Genomic DNA, 23,684 nt, shown 5'->3' with positions numbered 1-23,684 from the left:
CTGGGAGTCTGCAGAGCCTTGGGTGCTGAGGGTATCACTCGGCCAGAGAGAATGAACGGCCCAGCTCAGCTCCCTCTGCTTATTCTAAAGCCACAGCCCTACCCGATTAGGACCCCTCCCTTAGGCTGCATTTCACTGAAATTAACCTTCCAGATTCCCATCTCTAAATACCATAGTGGAATTAAGTATCCACCCCTTAACGTCTCGCAATGAAGATTAAATTTCACCATGAGTTTTGGTGGACACATTGAAACCATGACAGACACATGCATTTTTTCCAAAAACTAGTATTCGTCATTCAATATGAGAAAAACTATGCATAAATTATTATCATCAAAACAATTAAAATTTTTTTGTTCAAAAATAACTGTTTTAGCAAATCCACACATGGATGGATATAGTTCAGTGCCTTGTTCTGAGGCTAGATTCCCATGAATTGAGACAAGATGGTCTGTGTGAGCCAGCTCGTACCCCGTGGGCACTATAGACCTCTGTCATGTGCCGGGAATCTTAACTGGGCATACTGTGCAGCCTGAGTGTGAGGACACCTCTGTGAGCATTCACTTAAATCAGTTGTATGATAAAATAAACGCTGTTTTACCCCTTTTTCCCCCTTTGAAGTTGTTCTGGAAGTTAAGTTGTTTCAGTTCAGAAGAACAAACCACTCCCAACAATTAAAGATCACCTTCAAATAATCAGTTTGGGAGATTTAAATGACTACATGGGCTGTTGGTCTGTAGGAATTGGATCAGTCTAATTTATGTGTAACTCTACTGACTAAGAGGTCTTCATTCAGGTCGCTCAAGGTTTCAGTTAGTTTTTAAAAGTTCCGGTAAAAAACTGGCGAATCTTCAAGAGTAGTGTGGGAAAGGTGAGGACCATCGAGCAGGACCCTCCCTGGGGTGGCCACAACCACCGTGTCCCACATCTCTGCACTGGCACCGCTACTTTCATCAAGAACATTCTTCCCCTGCATCCCCAGACAGCCACTCCACCAAGCCCACGAAGGCAGAGGTGGCTCCCTCTGGGACTCTGGAGACGGTAGAGGGGGAAACCTCCTGAGTTCACGTTGGTTGCTTACTCTTTGTGAGAGTCGCTCTTTAAGGGAATTCCCACATCTCCTGAGGGCCGCCCTGAGTAGTGAGAGCTGTTTTTTATTTTTATTTTAAATCAGTAGTTTTTCAACGGGAAGCTGAGGATTGTTACTATTGATAGCTGTTTCTCACAGCTGTGTTGGCCCAAGCTGGAATTCTTGTCATTTTCCTTCTAAAAGGAACTAAATTGGGAGTTTACAGCCGTAACTATTGAGGGAGCCTCTTCAGTTCTCAGCGTGATTTTACTTTCGGATACCAGGCTCCTGGGAGGAAACATGAAAGTTACAGCTAGTAATTTTAGTCTTCAGAAGAAAAACAAATCTACCTTAAAGCTATGTTTGCTTAAAGCTAAAACAAGTATAGTCTGCCAGCCATGGGTCAGGGCAGGGAAGGCCAGCACACGGGCTGGGGACCGCAATTGGATTCCTGCTCCAGGCTCCTATTTCTGCTGACCTGTAGCCCTGGCAGAGCAGGGATCCTGTAAGCCTTGTCCCTGAGAGTCTGAAGTAGAATGTTATGTCTTCTCCATGACACTGAACCTGGAGTCTTTCTTTGCTGAGTTTCCGTTGATTTCTCAGCCTGTGTAGATAGAACTTCCTGTTTGTGTGTGTGCATATTGAAAACCACGCCTTCTTAGTATCTCCAGTTCTGGCCAACACCAAAGGGCACCCTGCTTTTCCCCCTTTGCATGCTGGGAGCTTCTTTCGGCTCCCATCATCCCTGGCGGCCCCACACTGTGCTTCCCTCTTCACCCTTCTGGGTTCCAGGCCTGGAGAGATGGGACTATCACCTTGACCTCCCGCCCCCTCTAACCTTACCTGGTCTTCTGAGTCACACCCTGTCCCAGAGCTTCTTGCTGTGGCTTCTGGAAAAGTTTCTGGCTGGGCATTGAAAACCCCACCACACAGCAGGCCATTTCATTCTGCAGTGACCTTCATTGGTAAGGTGGTTTTCCTGCTCGGCTGTGGGTTTGACGAATCTTTCAATATAAGTAAAAATGGACACGTACTGGGGAGGAAATGGTGCCCACCGTGGGACCAGCTGGGAGTGCCTAGTGCATAACCTTGCCGTTGTCACGCCTCCCTTTACAGAAAGTGATTCCAGAGGCTCAGGGCTGGGAGAGGAAGCCACGAATCTGTGTCAGCGCCCAGAAGGAAGACTTGTGGCCATAAGTGTTCCATGTAGCTTTCAGTGAATGGTAACTTAGGAGGGACTCAGCCAGCTGACCACACTGTCTCCTTGGTGGGCTCCTGTTCTGTAGCCTCCTTGTCTCCTCTACCTCACCTCACTGCAGGCAGCACTTTCGAATAGGACTTCTGTGAGATGGGAAAGGCACCTGGGTTTGTGCTGCCCGGCAGCCATTGGCCACATGTGGCCACTGAGCACTGCACTGTGGCTGGTGTGCCTTCGCCCTGAAGCTTCTTGCTTTGGGAGAGAAGATGACTTGCTCAGTTAGAGAGCAGCTGTCCTTTGGCCATGGGTGTGTGAGTATGGTTCTTCCAGCTAGACCATCCAAATAAGAATGAGGATCTAAGGAAAAATAGCAGTTGGCCTTACTTCTCAGAGCTGAAACACAACAAAAACAGAACAGAAAGAGAGGGGTTCCCCCAAAGCTAGAGGTCTTAGTCCTGTTTTATAGTCTCCTGTTAGCCCTAGTATTTCCCTGGCCAGCACCAGTTTGAGCTGGATTTAAGCAAATGCTGTTTCTACACCCTATAGGTGTCTCCTTTCTTCCTGGGGTGTGCTTTATATGAGTTGTGTCATATATATGAGTGGTGACCCCTTAATGGTCCCTCAGCCTATGCCCCTTTGTGGCCTCTTTCTCTGTCTTGTGGAAGTCTGGCCTTCCAGGAGGTAACTACTTACCATCTTGCCTCTCCAAAATTATTCTCTTGGTTTCAGCCTTTCTAACTTGGCGTTGACTTTCTTTTTCAAGGGGGGTGGTCTCGTTATGTTTCCCAAGCTGGCCTCAAACTCCTGGGCTTGAGCAATCCCACCAAATAGGGAACGGGAAAGGGGATGTTACCAGAACCCCTGCAGTGGGTCCTGGTCTTCTGTGAGCCACTACAGCACAAGGCTATTTAGAGAATAAAGACAGGAAAGAAGACTTAGAGAAAAGGCTGGGTCTTAAGTCTGGTCAGTGCTGCTCTTGACAGCAAAGACAAAGGCACTCCAAGCTTACCATTATTTATTGGGTTCATTCAAGTGACTCAGAGAGCGTCAATAATCCTAAATTGACGAGAATCTTATAATCAGAGGAAGTATCAGGTGATTATGCTGATGAGGCTCTTAGGTCGAGGCGGAGCTTCCATTGATCAGGATGGTGAGATGAGCAAAAACCGTTCTACAACAGTAGGTGGGATAAGGAATTAGTCTCTCCCCAGATGAGACCTTTCTCTTTTTGTTTTGCTACTGGGTTCTGAAAGAGCTAGGATGTCTTTAGCTGATGTCATCTTGCCCTTGAGCATCACAGAATCATGGGCCCACTGAGGCCTAAGACAGCCCTAATCATAATTTAATTGTGAAATGTTTTTTTCCCCCAAAATTATGTAGACTGGCTCCCGGCACCACCACCAGACACATCTGACTTTTGTGTTCACATGTTCGTCTCATGTGCACGGCACCGACCCTTGGAAATCTTCCTTCTCCCCATCTTCTCTTATGCATCCTTGCCATTGAGACTGGTCCCACGCTTTGGTGAAGACTTTTGATTTTTAGCTTCTCTGCTATCTGTGTGGCCTTGACCACGGGGCTCTGCCCCATTTGGCAGTGCTGCACCTGCTGGAACTCCTTGTGTCCTTGTTGGAGAAATGCAGCTGGCTTTCACTTTCTATTTATATCCGAGTCTCAGACTGAAGTAAAGACAACATTCTGATGTCTTGTGCAACAATCCGTCGACTGTCCATTTTCTCTCTGAACACACACAGGACACTTTCTAGACTTGGTATATTCTAAGCATTTCTTCACAGCCTTAAAGATTTTTCCCAAGTAAAACTTTTTATGATTACATTTCGGAGTATAATTGAATCAAATCTTATTTTCTTAAGTACCTAACACTTTTAAGTATTTAACAAGTCTCCAGTGTGTAATTAAAAAAAAAATAGGTGACGTCAGTACGGTGAGGAAACACTTGTGGCCAGGAGCTCAGTTTCCGCGTCTGTCTAACCTTGGTGGCCCATGGGGCTGTGACTGCCAGTGACCTTTCTCCTCCTCTGTAGTCCACGGCGATACCTCCTGCTGTCCTCGCAGATGGCCATCCATCCCGAGTACAGAGAGGAGCTCGAAGCCCTGCAGGCCAAACACGGAGAGGCCGTGCTGGTCCTGGATAAGTGCACCAACCTCTCCGAGGGCGTCCCTTCCGTCCGCAAGCGCTGCCACAAGCACCAGGTCTTCGATTACCCCCAGGTGCTGCAGGTGAGTGTGCTGCACAACCGGACTCGGGCTGCGCAGGGGTCGCTGCCATTGACCCTAATGCTAGGAGTCACATTCTGCAGCGTCACACAGGACAGAAGGAAATGCAGTGGTGCCCCGCGCTGGCCACGTCCCCTCCAGGCTTGGATGCCTGGTATATGGTGTTCGTGGGAAGAGGCTTGGTCTATTCCAGCAGTTCTTCTCTTCACATACTTGTTCTGTGGCAGAAACGCCAATCGCGTAGGTTTACAGCAAGCCAGGAGGCAGAGCGTGCAGTTGTGTTTTGCTGTGAGTCCTGTGCCCGTGGGCCAGTCCGGGAAAATGTCTTTCTTCAAGGTGGCAATTGCATCACTGGACCATGCTTCGCCAGCTTTCCTCGGGAGTGGGTGGTATTTGGCATTGGTTTTCTTCTGTTGGCTTTTGGTGGTTTGCTGTCCACGGCGTCTGTATAGCACAGATGTCCTTTACTTAAACCGCCGGCTTAGCAGTGCCTCCATAACCAGAGGCAGAGCGGTTGCCTTGGGGATGTTCTGCAGGCAGCTGTTGAACAGTCCAAGGGTGCAGGGCTAGGCAAGGAGAATGTGAGCTCCGTTTCCTGAAATCTTTCAAATGAAGACCAGGTTAGTAAGGAGAAATATCAAGGACCTGGCCCATACTGAGATTATTAAAATACCTTCTCTCAAGAAGTGCTGCTTCTCCCTGCGGAATGTCTGGCCGATAACAGTGCCGGTGTGAGCAGGAGTATTTATAGTAACCTTTGTCTAGACAGGAAGAGTGGTTATCACCACGTGTGTCCACATCTGGCCACCAACCCTGCAGGTCAGGCCGTGTTGCCCCCTGTGCCCCGGGCACCCTAGTGGCTGCTTCTTCCCTGTGTCCCTGGAGGGCGGTGTGATATTAATTTTCGTTATAGTTTTTCTGAACTTTCTATTTCTCTAACTTTTTTACCCCCCTCCACCCCCGAAAAGGGAGAAACTAGGAGAAACTGAGCATTGGAGAATCAGAGTCTTCCCTCACTGTTTTCTCCACACAGCTCTTACTTCCCCACGCGTCCCCACTGACAGTGTTCAGGGAGCGAGTAGGGAAGAGCTTTTGACATTTTGCTTTCGTTAGATTCACTGTTCTGGAGAGACTGCGTCTGCATGAATGTCTTTTCGAGGGCGCCGCATTCCTTCAGTGGGCATGTTCTATGGGCACATGCGGTAGACACGCCGTGGGGGCAGCAGGGTGACCAGAGGCCTGGGGCCTCCTTTAGTGGGTCCCGTGGAGAGCCCAACATTCCCACAGCGATCCCCTGAGGGGCTGAGGTAAGGCTGCGCCCGCTGGTGAGTTTGCCTGGCCCACTGGCCAGTGAAAGCCCACCCTGTGAGCGTGCACAGAGCACCAGCCCTGTGGCCCTAAAGTTACCCTGGGGCTTGGAGATGCACAGCATTGCACCCAGCCACGTTCTTCATGGCTTATAGGCAGGAGCTGTTGCCTTTTGGCGTTTTTGGATCAAGGTGCCTCAGCGTTGAGTGGCTTGAAATCTCTGGGAGCTTCATGGCCTGAAGGGATGCCCGTGAGTGGATCGGCCATGCTGGGTTGTAATCCTCAACCTCTGCTTGTGTTCCCGCAGGAGGCGACTTTCTGCGTGGTCCTGCGAGGAGCTCGGCTGGGCCAGGCTGTACTGAGTGACGTGTTGCAGGCTGGCTGTGTCCCTGTTGTCATCGCAGACTCCTACATCCTGCCTTTCTCTGAAGTCCTTGACTGGAAGAGGTGAGTAGAACTGCCCAGTGAACTTTAGCCAGTACTGTGGCTCTGCCAGCAGTGGAAGTAAAACGCCCCTCAGGGACTGGAAGGTATACCTCGATTAGAACTGTGGGGTGAGCAGCCCAAATCTGAAAATCCAAAATCAGAAGTGCTGCAAAATCAGAAACTTTCTGAGAGCTTTCATGATGCCACAAGTGGAAAATTCTGCACCTGACCTTAGGTGATAGGTCACTGTCAAAGTGCTGCCGTTACCTTCTGGCGATAACCCTAAGGTGTATATGAAGCAGAAGTGAGTTTTGTGCTTGGATTTGGCCCCTATCCCTAAGATATCTCATCATACGTGCAAATAATTCCACAGTCTGCAAAAACCCGAAACACTTTGAGGCTAGCATTTCAAATAAAGGATACCAAACCTGTACTACTTTTGTTTTTTGTTTGTTTGGTACTGGAGATTGAACGCAGGACCTTGTGCTTGCGAGGCAGGTGGTGGAAACACTGGGCTAAATCCCCGGCCTCCCAGTCTGTACTATTAAGACTGCTTTGCTGTGTTCCCATCAGGAAACTTAGTCCATTGGCTTAGAGCAAACTGGGCCAAGCCTTCAAACTGGCTGCTTTTGTAAATAAAGCTTTATTGGAACACAGCCACCCTCCTTCATTTACGTATCGCGTGGCTATTCTTATGCTAGAGTGATTGCACCAAGACTGTATAGCTTCTAAGGCTTGAAACATTTACTGTCTGGCTCTTTCCACAAAACCCTCTCCCACCCTCTAGCCTCTCGGAGTGATTTTCAACTTTGACTGCAGAGTAGACTCTCCTGGACAGCTTTTTTAGAAAGCCCTGGCCTTATCCAGGAGTCTGCGTTTTGAAGCCTCCAGGTTGTCTGACTTGCAGCGATGGTTTACCGCTGCTGCGGTCTGTTGAAGGTGCACAGTGCGTAGCTGGTAAAAGCTTGGGGACATCCAGGGACAGCTGGACAGAAGTGCCTCTGCCTGGTTATGTTCACAGAATAGTCCTGCATTTCACTGTCCACAACACTTTGGAGGTGGAAGGTTGTTGAAAATTGGTTCCTTCGCTGTTCACCTCTCAAGCTTTGCCTCAGGCTTTGCTCTTTGCCTCAGAACTTTAATGGCTTTCTTCTCTCCTTCTGCTATTTTATTCAGGTCTGATTGCCACAGTTATTTGAACAATTTAAATGAGACTAATTCATTCATTTTTTTCCTTCATCTCATACTTATTGGAAGAACAACACTGAGTTTCGTTTCTGAGGAGGCTAGGATGGTGTGAGGGGGAACAAACCTGAGGTTAAGGGGAGTCTGCCTTATCTGAAATGCTGGGAACCAGAAGGGTTTTAGGTTTCAGGTTTTTGTTTTGTTTTGTTTTCCTGATTTTGGAATATCTGCATCACATCATGAGATGGCGGGGAAGAGACTCAAGTGTAAACACAAACTTCATCTGTGTCACGTGAGCACCAGGTACACATAGCTCAGTGCTCAGACATGTTTTTAATTTTGTGTAAGAAGCAGAATTTCACCGTGTGGGATTTTGTACTTGTGGTATTGTATTGGCACTAAAAACATTTCAGATTCGGAGCTTTGGATTGGGGCGCTCAACTTGGACCACAGCCTGTGGGAATGCCACGGCAGCAGATATTAGCACAAAGGCTGTAGAAGCCAGGAAAGAGGAGGGGCCTGAGCGTGCTCGGAGGAGGAGAGTGTAAAGTCGGCCCTTACATCTCAGAGAAGTGAAGAGCCACGGCCAGCTCACATCCACCTAGGAAAATGTCCTTGCTCACCTTTTATTTGCCAGGCGCCCCCAGTTATGGAGATGTAGCAAGACAGCGAGGCTCAGCCCTTCCTCCAGGCGCGCAGAGCTTAGTGGTGGGAAATAGACAGATGCAGTGAGGAGACTGCCCTGCTGTTCAGGATGCCAGGAGGAGAGAGAGGGCTCGGCGAGGGCCTCACGGGGCTGCTGACCGTGAGCTGGAGTAAAAGGGTGTCGCTGTGACAATGGAGACCTGCTTGGGTAGCCAAGATCACGGGTGAGTAGCGGGAGGCCTCTGGCTTTGAAGTCAGCGGCCTCGGTGTAGGAACCAGCTCTGTGCTGGCTGGATTTGTGATTGTGGCCGATTGATCCTTTTTGAGCCTCAGTTTTCCCGTCCGAATAGTAGAAATCATTGACTTAGTTCACCAGAGTTTGCCAAGGGCCACAGTGTGCTGGGACCTCACAGGAGTTGCGGGGGGAGCAGGCTTCGACTTTAGTCAGTTCCTCTATCCAAGGATCATCCCAGACTTCTGGAGGCCCTGCGAGAAGGATCCTCCCTTCTCCCCCGCCCTTGTCACAGCTCACCTACCTCTGCCAGGCATCCCAGCCAGGTGCCCTGCTCCTGGGCTCGCTTTCCCATGCTCACCCTGAAGCCACATGTACTCCGAGGTGACTCAGGCTCCCCACTCTCTGCTGGGCTCCTGCTATTCTCTGCAATGAGCCCAGCCTGCCCAGCCAGTTCAGAGAAATGGGAAGAAGAGTACGTAAGAAGGTGGCATTTCACATGCAAAGGCCCTGTGGCAGGGCAGTGTGGTATGTTGTGTGACCAAGAGGCTCAGACATGGAGGCCAGTGAAAGGTAAATAGGATGAGTGGGAGGTGAGGAATCGGCTGCTGAGGTGATGTGGGAAGAGGTCAGTGTCAGAACATGTCCCAGGAGACATGTGAGGCTGAAGCAGCTCTGGGTGTCGTTTCTGCTGGTGAAAAGGAAACAGGAGAGGGCAGGGAGGTGCTGCCGAGGACTGGATGCATGCTGCTTGTCCGCTGTCGTCTCCAGGGCGTCCGTGGTGGTACCGGAAGAGAAGATAGCCGATGTGCACGGTATCCTGCAGAGCATCCCGAGCAGACAGGTGGAAGAGATGCAGAGACAGGTGAGAGGCCCGGCCCAAGCAGGGAGCGGAAGCGGGGTCCGCAGTGCCGAGGGCACGAGGGGCTGCGTCTCCTCGTCGTGTCCACCCCACACTTAGCACGGGGCGGGGCTCAGGCCGCAGGTGCACCCAGCAAGCCCGAGGTCCTCGGGCCCCGCGGAGGAGGCTGCTGTGATTTCCTGGTGCTCGGGAGCAGGGTCTTCAGGATGCAAAGCTGAAGCCTTTCAGAGGGCCACAGGCACCGCGGTGACGGTTCCGGTGCCGAGACGGAGCCCAGCGTTGTGTATGCAGGGACGCGAGGGGTCTCAGCTGTCCCCACAGAGCCATTGTCCTGCCCGCCCTCTGATGCCCCTCCTACGGCTCTGCCTGCCTGAAGGACCCACTGGGCATCGACCTCACCCTCCAGCGAGTTGAAATTGAAAAGGCTGTGTCTAACTTGGCAGGAAGTATTTATTCTGTGCTCTTTGAAAAATGTGTGTTTCGGGGCCGGGGATTTAGCTCAGCGGCTCGGTGGCCTGCCTTGCGAGTGCAAGGACCCGAGTTCAATCCCCGGTACCAAAAAACAAACAAAAATGTGTGTTTTTTCCATTTTAATCTTTATCAGAACTGCCTCCTGGGTTATGAGGGGGAAGAGGCTGGGAGGGTCTTACAGATGCACCTTGTTGTCAGCTTGGCTCTGCACCCCATGAGGGGGCCCGATTTGACCTGGACCCGAGTAGGCTGCAGGCTCTGGACAAGGGCTGATGGTGCCCAGGCTCTGGGGTGAGGAGAGAAGCACTGTTCCTGCTGTATCTTAAGCACTTCAGTCGTCTTTTTCTGCTGCTCTGTGCCCGCCTGGGCCCCAGGGTGGGTTTTCTCACGGAGTCACAGTAGAACCGTCCTGAGCCCTGGCTTCCGGTACCACTTCCGCTCCTTTCCAGGGTCCATGCTTTGTTTCCATGCCGTCTCCCCTTCTCTGTCACGGGCTCTAGAGGCTCACTTTGTGAGAGTTCCCTTTAATCGTCATCGTAGGGTTTGGGACAGAGTGCAGGTGCCCTGTTCAGCCCACCCTCTGTGCTGTGCTGCTTGTGCCCGTCAGCTCCCTGTCCCTCCACCCTGCGATGATCAGCTTACTAAAACAGAAGGCTGCTCTTGCCACACCGCCTTGGAGGTTCCAGCCCTTGTGTGGTGAACGCATTGCCCTCAGGCCCTGGCGGCTGGTGATGCATCCTGGAGGGGAAGTGGCAGAAAGCGAAAGAGGCCAGGGTCCCCTGCAAGTCCACCTCAGTGCCAGAGACCTCTCCTGGGTTCCCGCTCTCCCAGGACCCTACTCTGGGGACCAAGCCTTTAGCACAGGAGACTGGGGGACACCGGGATCCAAACTGTAGCAACACAAGCTTCCGACGTGGCGGTGATAAGTTTCTTAGGTTGCCTGGTTGGATGCCAGCTCTGGGGACCAGCTCTGTGCCATGGGCAGGAATCTCCCTCCTCTGGGCCGCAGACCCTCGGCTCCAAACCTCACAGCATCCTCACCGGCCATAAGGCTCAGGTCGATTTTAGCCTCTTGCTGGCTTCCTGTCTTTCTTGGGCCCCGCTGCCTTTGTTACTTAACTGCTTGACCTCATTTGAATTTTAGTGAGAACATCAGACTAGAGACTTCTAGATTTTCACTCTAAACCTGGGGCTCTTAAAACCTGGGGAGAAGAAAATGCTCTTTGAAGAGTCGGCGTTTGTGCTAAAGAGCACCGCTTTTTTTTGATTGTCACTCTTTGTGGCATCTTTATTTATTAATAAACTGATCACAGAGTCACATGCCAAAGCACATTCCATCTTGTGCTGGATTCTAGGCCAGGCAGATTCACATGCGACCTGGGAGGTGCCACAGAGCAGATCCTGTCCTCTTCCCCCACACCACTTTCACTTTGAGAAAGAGAACTGTTCGGCTCTTGGAGCAGCAGCCCCTGCCGGTTCCCAGCGATGCGCAGGTGCAAGGCGGGCACCCAGAGGTCATAATCAAGGTATAGTTGAGAGGGAATGAGAGCAAGTCATTCGAAACAGGGTGCGTGCGGTTTTTTGGTCTCGGAGAGACTCAGTTAGAGTCAGAAGACTTGGGTTCAAGCCCTGGCTCTGTCCCTGTTGACGGAATGTCTGTGACACATCACCAGTGCTGCCTACACTTCCATTTCCTTCTTTATGAAATGATGGGATTGGCGACATCCCCTCTCGTGCTCTATGCAGCTGCTTAAAAACAGTACATTCTTGTCCCTAGCACAATGACCGGCCTCCCTGACGACGCCAGTACTCGCTGCTCATCTCCCCTCCCCTGCACCTCTGGTCAGTACCCTGTGCTGGCGGCCACCCTCCACGGTGCCACCTGACCACTGACAGCCCTGCTGTCCCCTGCGTCCCCTCGCCCTCTTTGCCGGTGCTGCTCTCCAACTGTCCCATGGGCCCCACTGCAGTGCCCACCGGTCTGCTTCCCTTTTCCCGAGTATTTCGTGGTCCCAGCCCCACTTGCTAGACCAGGCTGATGGCAACCGGATGGAGATGACCTGGTCGAGGGAGCTCCCTGCTAGGTATAAAGCATGACCAGGTTCAATGCCCTCTTGATGCTTGTAGCACGATCCCCTCTCCCAAGCTGAAACAACCTAAAATGTCTCTAGATATTGCCAGATGTCCACCTTGGGGTGGGGTCAAAACCGCTTTGAGAACCAGTGTTCTATTGATCCTGGATCATCTGTAAGATCAGAGAGTATATCGCCAGCTTTCTGTTACTGCAAGGAATGAATACCTGAGGCCCTAAAGAGAAAGACTTAGTTTGTTCAGTTTGGAGGCTGGGAGCCCATTGGTTGGTGGGAATACGTGGTCACATGACTCTCACTCACTGGAGCCCCTCCTCTTAAAGGTACAGGTGCCTCTCAATGTGCCTACTGGGGACAGGCTTTCCATAGGAACCTTTGGCAGACACCTATCCAAACTACAGCTGAAGGAAGCTTCTTTTGTTCTATAACAAAATATGCTCTTCCCAAAATATCCTCGTCATTTGCCTTCTGCTTGCCTTCCATTGATTTAACTTGACTTTGGCAGGAGTAACTAAAAAAAAAAAGCATACACCTGCGTCTGAAAAGTTATTGTGCTTTACTGAATTCTCCAGTTTAGGGACATAAGATTCAGGTGTTTTCGTAAGACAGGTGGAACTCTTTAGGGGAAAACCAGTTGCATGGGCACATAGGTGAAACGTCTGAAGGAACCAAGGCTCAAGACCCAAGACCCGGTTTTCTTAGCTGCAGCGACAACTGTAGCCAGCAGAGGTCGCTATTGACTCGTAAGTGACTCCTTTTCATTCTTCATGTTTGAATCTTTCCAAGAAATCCTGCTTGCTATGAGCCACTTATTTGGGTACCTGTCATCCTCACGGCTGCTCTGTGGGGAATGGCACTGGGGTACAGAAGGAGCAGGGCTTGGCACAGGGGTCGGCTCACCCTGCCAGCCAGAACCAGCGTCTCTGAACTGACTCCGGAAGCACAGGGGTGGGGTCTTGGTGAGCAGGTGAGGTGGCAACATGTCGCAGGTGAGAGTGAGGCAGGAAAGGCACCAGTGAGAGCCACCGCTCTAACTTGGGATTGCAGTGGTGCCAAGGGAGAAAGACCTGCCTGACCTGCTGCCTGGAACCAGCGGTAAAGTTCAGGGCAAGCTGGAGCCTAAAGGAAGCGAGAGGTCTAACTAGAGCTCCCTTACGTGTCTGGCATAGAGACAGTGGCCTCTGGGTCACCCATGAGCGGTGCTGGCACCTAGAGCACTGGACATGGACGATCCAGGGGGCCCTGAAGAGGCTTCTGGGTAAGTCACAGAACTCCCCAAACTAGCAGAGGATATTCCTCCTAAAAGGGTAAGGCTGATTTATCAGTTGGCCTTTCATTGTCCCGTGAGCTAATTAACTGGTCAGTTTGATTTATTGAAGCCCTAATTGTTTTTTTTCCAGGGGGCATTTGGGTGATGATAAGGCATCTGTGGCCCCACCCGCCAAGGATGATGGTCATCTTCATCTTCGGGTGTGTGGTTGGGGCTCAGTGCGACCGCTTTCCAGGGCCTGTTAGGGCTGAGATGGAAGGCGAGAGTGGGCTGGCCTGGGTGGTGGGAAGACACCGATGGGGAGGTAGCACTGGGGTGAGCTCAAGGAGGGGCATTTTCCTGCTTTGGAAGGCAGGAAGAAGCCAGACACATTTCTGTAGTCAGAGAGCTCGTGCACATCCCCAGTCTCCCTTGAAGCAGCAGCACAAGTACTCAGGCTCAGGCCTTGGGAGGCTGCCTGGGCATAGACTGTACCCTGTACAGTTGGAAATGTTCGTGTGGTTAGGGAGGAGGGTTGTAAGTGGATCCCCAGTTTATCTGTTGAGCAGAGTCTCCAAACATTCTTTTATTGGCCAGTGGCTCCACCAGCAGCGACCTCTGACCTCAGCCCCGCTAGGAGGTGGAAGTCAGGAGCCCGCCTTGCCTTTGAACTCTTCTTTGTACTCAGTTGACTAGGAGCCTTTGAGGTGGCAGCAACACTCACCACCTCCTCTCCTCTCCGGCCTTTAGCACTCAGGCTAAGTTAAAATGCCAGTTTCTTTCCCGTCTCTGCTCCCTCTCACCATACCCTCATGGTTTCCTGTGAAGTATCCTGAATATCTGCGCTGCAGATTAGCAAAGAGCCAAAACACTTCTGTTTAACAAAATCCAAGGGGCCAGGGATTTAGCTCAGTGGTTCCACCGCCTGCCTCGCAAGTGTGAGGACGCAAGTTCGATCCCTGGTACAACAAAAAAAAAAGTTCAAAATCCAACCCAGGCTCTGGTGCTGTCCCCACCGGGACTAGACTTAGGTGCAGCTGTGATCCAGAGGAGATGGGGAGAAGCCATCGCACAATAAATCGTGTGCGCACACGCCTGAGTTCAGGTGTTATATGTGGGGGGACTCTTGCGTAGTCCTGTGTATAGAGCACCTCGACATACTGAAGTACAGGACCCCGTGCTCATGGCCAGAAAGATGAAGGGGAGAAAGATGGCCATATATAGGGGAAGGTCATCCACCTTCTGATGGGAAGAGCAGGGTTGAAGAAAGCACTCTCGGCGTGTTGGACCACAGCACAGCTTTGCGGGTTCGCAGTGTCCCGGCTGTACCCTTGGAAGACGGCAGAATTCCTCAATCATGGCGGTTCTTGTTTGTCTGCCTTGCTATCGATTTGAACCCTGAAGCCTACGTTTCTTTCCCCTAAAGTTGTTATTGACGGCGGCATTAAGTCTTTAAGATCAGGTTTACTCTTAGTATGTATTGAAGTATTAACATTGTATGTAATAGGCCTTTATAAAGTTTGTTTAGAAGAGTTATTTGTACAGAATGTTCTGCGGCTCATTTAAAGGTGTAGCAGAGGCCTTGAAGTCTCAGCTCTGCGGACCCGTAGGTCCCCCGAGGGCTCCCAGGGCTGCTGGCCCCCCATGACACCCGCGACAGTCACAAGGCAGCCTGGGTCCCGTCCTCCTCACCCCCAACCCCCAGCGCACCACCAGGCACAAAGCAGACGTTCTCAACAGAGGCGGGAGACCGGCGGTTAGCAGAGTAATCTGAAATCTTTTATGTGAGGACACTGAGGATAAAGACACGGGGAGTTACCCACCCCGGACCTCACAGCTCGCCAGGCGGGTGGAGCACAGTCTGTTCCCCGCCACTGCTGTGTGCAGACGGCAGGGCGCCACCCACCAGTGCGGCTGCCTCCGCCTGCGTCTCTCCTCCTGAGCGGCTACTGGAGACCCGACTGGACACATCCCTGGAAATATGCAGGGAGAAAGTGGCAAAGATTTCACTTTTCGTTTCCAGGATGGGCACCGTAGTGTCTGTCATTCGTAGCCGCTGCCCCCTCCAGCTGTCCAGCTGTGAGATAGAGAAGTTTTATATGTACATCAGCCGTATTCTGAGAGTTTAAAATAACTCCAGCTGTCCCCCATCCAGCCCCTATGTGCCACTCCAAGCGAGGCTGCCTGGTCTCAGCTTTCCAACTTGCCCTTTACAGGCCACTGCCTGGGGCTGGGAGGACCGCCCAGAGGCCGCGCGATTGCCCAGCTGTGCAAGGCCTTTTGACCAATGGGAGGGAGTTGGCGAGCGTGCGGACTTTTAAATTCCGGCACTCTCAGTAGCACTGCGCTGTGTGCTTGAATCCCATGTGTGTGCAAATCCACGCTGTGCCAGAGAGCCATCTGTGCACACGGTTCAAGACCAGCGTGGGATGAGGGCGCTTCCAGTTAAACATTCAAGGAAGAATATTTGCGTGTGTGTGTGTGTGTGTGTTTAACTTATTTTTCAACTTTGGTTTTAAGAACCTTGTTGGAAAAACTTTCAGCAAGTATCTGATGGGAGGCCAAGAAAAGCATTTTAATAGAACTGTCTCAAATGTATAGTGCACTGGGGCCTGTAAATAAATTCTCCTGTCTCTAAGCTTTGGACTGATTTGCGGTCATTTTGTATGGCTTCTGAGCTTTAAATCCGCACAGCCCAGATGGAGAGAACATAAAGTGGCTTTCCCTGGCAGTCTTGGTACATCTTGTACAGCTGAGGAGCGTGTGGGACTTGGTCCGTGCAGGGTCCCATCCCACTGTGACGCCAGTTTTAACTGGTCTGGTAACTTTTCCTTAGGGCAGCCCACTTCCGCATTCTCTAAATTTAGAAGAATTGGGGTCTCACTTCCGAATGCCAACCAGTCAAATGTAGTAAATATGTTTTAAGCATCTGCTTTCATCCCGGTATTGTGCTGGCAGAGTTCCGGTGACCTTGAACGTGCAGGGTGGTACCGGACCCCAGGTCTCCTGGTGCCCAGTCTGGTGATTTATTTTATTTTGTTTTTTTGCATGCTGTACTGCAGTATTTCCCACACTATGGGTAATGATTCATTATATATCATGAGGTCAATCCAGTGGGTCACGGCTGGCATTTTATAGATTTTTAAAAATGAACCCTAATAGGAAACTATCAGAGAGCATTTTATATATAGTAAGGGTAAATGTTTCCTGAAACCTTTGTTTTCAGTTTTGAGTTGTCATACAAAACGTATTTTTATGTTTCTAATTCTGGATCCCAGTTCAAAACCTTTGAAAAATGTGGTCATTTTGGAAAGCGCGACAAGCTTTTGAGCCGGGGAAACCTGAATTTGAATTCTGAGTTCTGCCGTCTGTGTACCAGCTTTGTGACAAGGAACAGGTCCTTGTTTTCCTGTCCAAAGCCTGGGGCTAACCAAACTGTAGTGCAGTTGTATGGACGGAAAGAGATCATTTTCCCGAAGCATGTGGTTCTGGTGCCCCGAGTCCTGTGGGAGAGCTCCCTCTGGATCTGCATTTGAGTTTGGAAGGAGCCTCCTGGTAAGGAGCATGGCCGAAGGAACCGCAGTTAGTCCCCCACACCGATGTATTATGCATTTGCTTCTGGGCTTGGAAACTTGAAGCAGAATTCAGTCCTGTGGGTCTGAGTACACTTCTTGCATCTTGGCATAGAAGCAGGTTTACTTCTCTTGTTTTTGTCTTAGGGATCAGAAATGCTCATAGGGAGATGAAAAATCAGTGATTCCCTAGCTGGCCTTTCTGTTTGACTCTGGAGCGTTTGGATAAAGTATTACTACTCTTTGTGCCCCTTCAAGGGAAAAAATGTGTACCAGAGCTAGTCTTGTGTCCCCATTCTAATTTGTTTACTGCCGAATAATGATTTTTATTCATCGTTTTACACTACAACAAAACAACTAATAGACTCCCAGGGGAGAATTACAATCACAGTCAGCACCTGCAGGGTGACGGCTAAGACCCAGCGTCTAGAGCGCCTAGCGAGTGTGAACTAAAGTACACAGACTTTCTTCAGACGCCTCTAGAAACAGCATTTGCTCACATCCTGCTGGAAGGAGCTTGAGTTTGAGCGTTCAGAGTTTTAGCGCTGCTCCCTCCTCCTCTCTCCTCTCCTCCTGCTCTCTCAACCTGGGCTGCCAGCCCCCTCTCGCCTGCCCCATCCCATATCTGAAGCCCCACTGGAGAGCAGGGTCCAGGCCCAGCCCCAGATGACTCTGGCCAGGGGCTAAAGCACTCCCATAAATCTGCGGCTCATTGTAATGCCACGTTAAAACAGTGTGAGCGGCTGGTTTTCGTGGCCCCTGCCCTCTCTCTTTATGGGCTTCTTTGGCTCTTCTTTATAAAGAGGCCCTGTGGAGTCATTTGAAAGTTCTTATCAGTTTGCTGACAGCTATATGGGCCGCTCTGCTGAGTCCAGGAGCTCAGGCAGGCGTGTGAAACTTCTGATAGAAAAAGGGAAGGAAAATGCTGGGCAGAAGGGATCGGGTAGGACAGCAGCCATTTAGAGGTGAGGGGCTGGCTGGGTAATTCACCTCCGCAGACCCTGACCTCCCCACTGGCCACGGCTGGGCCAGGATAGGCAGGATTTTCCAGGGGGGTTTGATTAGAAATGCTATTCCCCAGCAGTCTGTACCTCTACACCTCTGTGTTTGAGGTGGGCAACCTGGGGGCCTGGCAGGGCCAGGGCAGCGGTGAGCTTTTTCCTCAAAGACTGTCCAGACCCCTGCGTGCCTGTCTTTGCCAGCTCCTGCCTGCTGTCTGAGTCCACTGTTATCAAAGTTAAAGGGACTTTCATCAGTCTGCTTGGCTGTACCTTTCAGACCAGATTGCCCGCCCTCAGTAATCCTCCCAGAGTGCTTCTGGAAGCCCAGGCCCTCCATAAATGTCAGCCTGTGATGCCTGGCCCTTTGGTCTCCTGCACGGAGAAGTGGCTGGAAGCTGCCCCCACATCCCCAGCACCACTTTTCCTTTCTTGGCTGGAACTCTCTTGCAGCCAGCGGCTAAAGGGAAGGAAAAGCCATTACCTGGACCAGGGCCAGAGGCTTGATGGGAGCTTCAAAATCTTTGGCATCTCCTGTCCAGAATGTTTTTCCAGGCATTTCACGGAGGCATCCTTACCCTCCTCCCTTCCGCTTTCCAGTCTTGACCTCCGAAGGCGCAGGGGACGGCAGCCTGCACCCTCAAAGTGCGCGGTGGCTTCCCTCCCTCCTTTTCCCTTTCGCTTGAGGATGAGGTCAGGAAGGAGAAGCAAAATCTGATGGACACAGGATTTTTTATTAATGGCTCTGTACTCTTCTTTGGCACAAACACATGATTTTTCGCTTTTCAAGTAATTTTGGGCATGAGCAATTTTGCAAGTGTGTTCAGTTTGAAATAGTCATTTAACTTGATTTTGAGGCAAAAGCAAGGAATTTTTGTAGTGTGTTAGTTGCGCATATATTGCCATCCATCTAGAATTGTCATTGAGCGAACAATAAAAAATAATTTTATTACTGGTTTAGCTCCTGTGGGGGAGAATCTAGGCTTGTTATTAGGTAACCAGGAGAAATACTGACTCGCTTTATATACAAATGAGCTCCTGGTGGGCGAGCGATTATGTATAAAAGCAGCAAAGCGGTGCAAAACTGCCCCAACCCCCAAAGTGGTGAAATTCACTTTTCAACCTTTCCTGGTGGCTAAATTGATAACACTATAATTAGTTAAAAGTTTAATTTGGGACCATGAACTGGCTATGATCATTTGCAGTATAATTCACCACACAAAATAATTTCAGTATTGGAGGTTGTCCCTGCAGCCTTTCCAGGAGGTAGAGGTGTGACAGAATGGCCATGGTTCCTCTGTGGGCATCCGATGAAAATCAGCCATGAGTGCATCTCTTTTAATGGGTGCCCAACATGGGGCCTGGCTCTAGGCAGCGGGCTAAGAAAGCGGTGGGCTGTTTATTTGCAGTTCGTATCAGAACTGTTGGATTCTGGGGCTGGTGTGGGACGACTGTATAGTATTTGCCAAGCACGTGTGAGAAGTAATTGCTCATTACAGGAAATTTGGTGTAGGTTTTGTGAATTCATTATACGCCTACTTAGAAAAATGTCTAGGTTTACTAAAGAATAAGTTGTAGATGATCAAGTGTTGATACGTTTGGCATGGAAACTCACCTTTTTTTCAGACTTTAGTAAGGGTTAAGACGATTCTTAAACCATTGTGTTTACGTGGACAGATTAGTATGTTGATGATAACATGCTGTGATATTTGGCAACAATAAAACAGGATTTCTCTATGTAAGTGTTAAGTCAGATGATTGTATACACATATATTATTTTCAGCAAGGGCTGAGATAACTTGGAGTTGCCTCATTATTTTTGGCATGGCATAACGTGTATTTTATAATAGCACAATTAATCATTTAATTCTGGGCTACTGGTGTAGGGGATGTAAGACCATAGTCACATGTCCTTACTTGCAACTGAATCAGACCAGGGTCAGTAGAGTCACAAGCCATAGAATGTAGTTTTCTCTGTCCTGGGCAGCGAGAGGCTAGTTTATTGTGTTTAAGTGTGTACTTGCCGTCCACTCTGATGAAGTCTTTAGTAGTCAGGAAGCAAGGCACTTGTGTTTCAGATGCTTTTTATTAGAAAGAGTGTGTGTGTGTGTGTGTGTGTGTGTGTGTGTGTGTTTCCTCAAATATTTGAAGTCCATGTGTGTACTAAAGTGACTTTAGGCTTCAGGTTAATTTGATTTGATCACATCTGATTGGGCCTCGATGGTCTTATCTGTGTGTCATTTGTATTTCAGAAAGACCTTTGACTTTGTACTTTCAGCTGCAGATGGGAATGGAATGCAGTAGCATGGCATTCGGGCACTTGGTGGGAACGAGGGGCTTCAGAGCTGGTGACAAGTGAAGGGCAGAGGAGCATCCTCCGAGTTGCCATCAGAGGGCCAGCGACCCTAACGGCACCAACCGTTGGCTTAAAATAACCGCACCTCGGCATCCCCTCCGATCTGTTTTCCTAGAAAGCTGTAGGGAACTCTTCAAATGACGCAGCCCCAAGTATTAATCTCTGGACATCTTTAGATTGGAGCTGTGGGAGAGAGGATTTCAGCTGTCGCGCAAGGGAGGGCCAGGGTGGGGAAGCAGTTGGGACCCCCTTGGGGTCGCACCGCACTTGTCTCCATAGCGCCGTGGTCTGGAGGGCGCCGTGGGGGCGTCAGCGGGGCACCCATCGAGGTCTTGTGTGGCCCGTTCAGGTAGAGCCGTGATGCGTGGCATCAGCCTGCACCCTGCCAAGGCTCTCTTTTCCTGGGAACAAGTAGTGACAGGGAAAGGACTACTGGGCAGCCTGGCTGCCGAGTTCGTGTTCGTGCCCACTTAAGACCTGCTGCACAGCATCTCCTTGGGAGTGTCTGGAACCCTCAGGGCCCCGGAAGGAAGGAAGGAGAGGAAAGAGCCTTGCCCTCACACTGCCACTTCCCACGAGGCAGCTCTGCGGGTGGAGTGAAATCTCACGTGCCTTTCAAGTGGCCTGCTGGAGACAGGCTTGTTTTCTATTTGCCTTCTCTCATCAAACAAATGCATGCTTGCTTTCGCCTGGGCTTAGCCCAGCAAACTTGGGAAGCTTCTCCCCAGGCAAATTCCTTTAAAGCCAGTTGACCCAGGTTGTGCTCTTATTTGTTTATTTTTGATGCCAGATCTTGATTAAAGGTTTCCAATCCACCTTTCAGCTCTTCCCTGGAACCAGCCAGTCAGCTGCTAATCCCTGAAGCTCCCAGATCTGGCCCAGGGAGCCGTAGGATTCAGAGGCGGAATCCAGTCTGGGCTCTGCCAAGGAGGTTGACCAAACACAGTTTTATTGGCCAGTGGCTCCTGCTTTAGTAACCTTTCACCTGGGAGGCTCTTGGAGGTGCAAGCCACTGGCCAGCCTTGCCTTTGAACTCCTCACGGCTCCGACCTCCTCAAAGGCTCCCAGGCAGGGCCCTGTGTTTTGCTGGGGACCTGGCCTCACAGCAGGGTCCCAACAGTTGGGAAAACTGATCCACCCTGAGAACGCTGGCATATTTGAAGGCGATACCCCTGAGACAGGAAACCTATGGCTTTCTGTTTCGGGAGCTGTCTGTCACATGTCAAGAAACATGGCTCGGGCTTCCCCTTTTTCCTCCTCTACCCCTTCTTGTTTCCCTTAGGACAGGAGGTCGCAATACTGAAGCATTTCCTGAATAATCACCAAGTCCTCTCTTCCCTTCCACCCTTTTACCTCTTTTTCTTCTAACTTTCCCCAAGTAGCATTCATTTTCAAAGACAGTTGTTTTATCTTAATAGAGCAAAAGCCTGCAAGTCCCAAGTCAGCTCCATGTCTGGGAGTGTAATTCATGGAAGATGGCTTGAGGGTAGGGTCCTGGGGCTTTCGCATGTTAATTCCCAGTGCTTTCAAGTCAGGAAAGCTCTAGCTGTAAGATTCCATTCTGCATTCAGGAAAAAAAAAAAAAAAAAGGTCTTGCCTGAGGACATGGAAATAGCAGGGATGGCCTCCCTCGGCCACATGGGTTCTTGCCGGGGGAACAGGAGAGTAAAAGCTTTGGTATTTAGAAACAAGTCCTGGGACCCATGGATATTACATGACTTCAGTATAGCTTCTTTGGCAAGAAATCAAACTTCTTGTTCTAAAAATACTGAGTAGAAAATCCTTCAACTCAATGAGGCCTTTAGTTTAGATAAGGACCAGTGACCTCCGCTGGAATTCTTTGCTTTTCTAGAACTCACATCCTGTAGTCTTGATAAAATGAGTTTGAAAAGGCCTTTATCTGCTCTAGAGCAGAGGTGAAGTTTTTAGCTGCCAGTCCTGATTTTGCTGATCCTGACCTGTGGTTGTGTTGTCCCAAGCGTGGCCAGGGGAAGGAGAGGAGTCGCCTTTCTGTTACCTGCGGGGCCTGGTCCTATGTCACAAGACCAGATGAGGTGGCTGTCACTTTCAGGGTGGAGGAAAGCAAACCTCTGAGGCTGAGTAGGTGGCCAGAGGGTTGGGAGGAATTTGTGGCACATAGTTAAAAGTTAGGAAGCGGATTTGTGAAACTCAGCTTTAGTTTGTTTCAAGCACCTTTTGAGCTATTATACTCATCTGAAATCTTTAAAAAGAGAGTGTGCAGGCTGAGTCATGCAGGCAGCCAGCCATCCTGACAGGAGAGGTGTGCAGTGTCTGCTAATGTCTGTGCTCACTGGCTAGGACTGTCAGGACCCAGGGCCGCAGGCGGGGGGCTTCGAACACCCACCGGAAGTGTGTTTCTCACTTTCTGGCAGCCCACGTCCAGGGTCCGTGCTGGCACAGTTGGGTCCTCTGAGGCCTCTCCCTGCCTCAAATACATTCGCATTCTACTAAAAGGTACTGCGCGTTGGAGATTCAGCATGAACATTGGGTGGACACAGCTCAGCTCATACTAATGTCTGTCAGGCCCAAGAGTCCAGGCCAAGAGATCAATCCGTGTCTCACTCCAGGGAAGGCAGGCTGCTTCCACCGTATTTTTCCTAACCCATCTTAGCTTTTTACCAGGAACTGGCAGCAGTAATAGTGTAAGACCAGAAAAGGGTGAGAGCTGGTAAAGAGTGACACTTCATGTCCATCTCATTGGGCCACACAAAGACCCCGAGAACTGGCCCGCTGGGCAGAACTCCAAGGTTTGCTAGGTGACTCTGCCCTGGGTTTTATCTGTGAAGTAGGAGGACTTACATCATGGTCTCCAGTTGAAACAGGACAGCAAGTGTTTTACTAACAGTTTGTCAAGCCCAATACAAGCTTGGGTTTTGTTTTGTTTTTGTTTTATTGTATCCATGGAATGATTCTTGAAGGTGAGGTTTTTTTAAATTAAAAATTTAAGTATCACAGATCATGTTGTAATTCTGAAAAGGAAGATTGAAGGAACAATATTATACATGAGTTTGAAAGCGTTAGGCCTTTTACAAATGCCTGAGCATTTTTAGAAAAGACTAACCCTGAAAACCTTATGATAGACATAATTCTTCGTTCTCAAGGGAGTGACACTCCAGGTGGCTGATTTGGAGAGCAAGTAGAAGAAGGAAGAATGGCAATGAAATATCCCAGTCCCCAAGGAGACTGTGGATCTGTCCTTGTAATATTCATGGCTACACTTTCCCTGGGATATCAGCTGGTGCACCACGACCCTTTGAATGGTCACGCTGACTGTTAGGTTAACAGAGTATCGTAGCGTAGTAAAGAAGAAATCTTTTGGGTGGTTTAAAATTTTATCTATCAATTATTTATTTTGATGATAGAAACCTGATCTTCTTTGCCAGGATAAGTTTATGGTCTTACATACTTTATGTTTTTCAGGGTATTGGATTCTCCTTGGCCGATAGCCTGGGGAAAAGTTATTCAGAAAACGAAGGCAACACCAAGGTTTCTGAGCTATCTTCTATAAAGCGTGTGGATACTCTCTCTAGAGTTTTCCCTCTTGATCCATTAGTAAAGCAGAGTTTATGAAGCACCCTCCTTTAATAACAGGCCATGACATAGTCATTAATTACTAATGAGCTAGGCCTGGCTTGGGGATAGCAGGTTTTATTGAGTTTTTGCCCTTGTAGTCTGCCTTGTTTTTCTGAAGCTGCTCTATTGCCATCACTGGGGCATCTAATATTCTCTATTTTTGGACCTTAGAGATTTTATGTATGTATATA

General features: G+C 49.8%; 1 protein-coding gene across 2 annotated transcripts in view; it reads left to right on the top strand.

Moving 5' to 3' along the window:
* Ext2 (exostosin glycosyltransferase 2) overlaps positions 1-23,684 on the top strand; it is a 122,241-nt gene that overhangs the window by 8,404 nt on the left and 90,153 nt on the right. For both annotated transcript variants that reach the window (XM_010612513.3, XM_010612514.3), the window contains exons 5-7: positions 4,313-4,508; positions 6,121-6,260; positions 9,073-9,166. In XM_010612513.3, the coding sequence (XP_010610815.1) occupies positions 4,313-4,508; positions 6,121-6,260; positions 9,073-9,166 (430 nt within the window). The remainder of the gene's footprint in view (positions 1-4,312; positions 4,509-6,120; positions 6,261-9,072; positions 9,167-23,684) is intronic.

Source organism: Fukomys damarensis, unplaced genomic scaffold (assembly GCF_012274545.1).
Source record: "Fukomys damarensis isolate Sample0158 unplaced genomic scaffold, DMR_v1.0_HiC HiC_scaffold_27, whole genome shotgun sequence".
In the NCBI taxonomy this organism is placed as follows: Eukaryota; Metazoa; Chordata; class Mammalia; order Rodentia; family Bathyergidae; genus Fukomys; species Fukomys damarensis.
The sequence above is the reverse complement of the archived record's forward strand: the minus strand, read 5'-3'. Positions and strand labels throughout refer to the sequence as shown.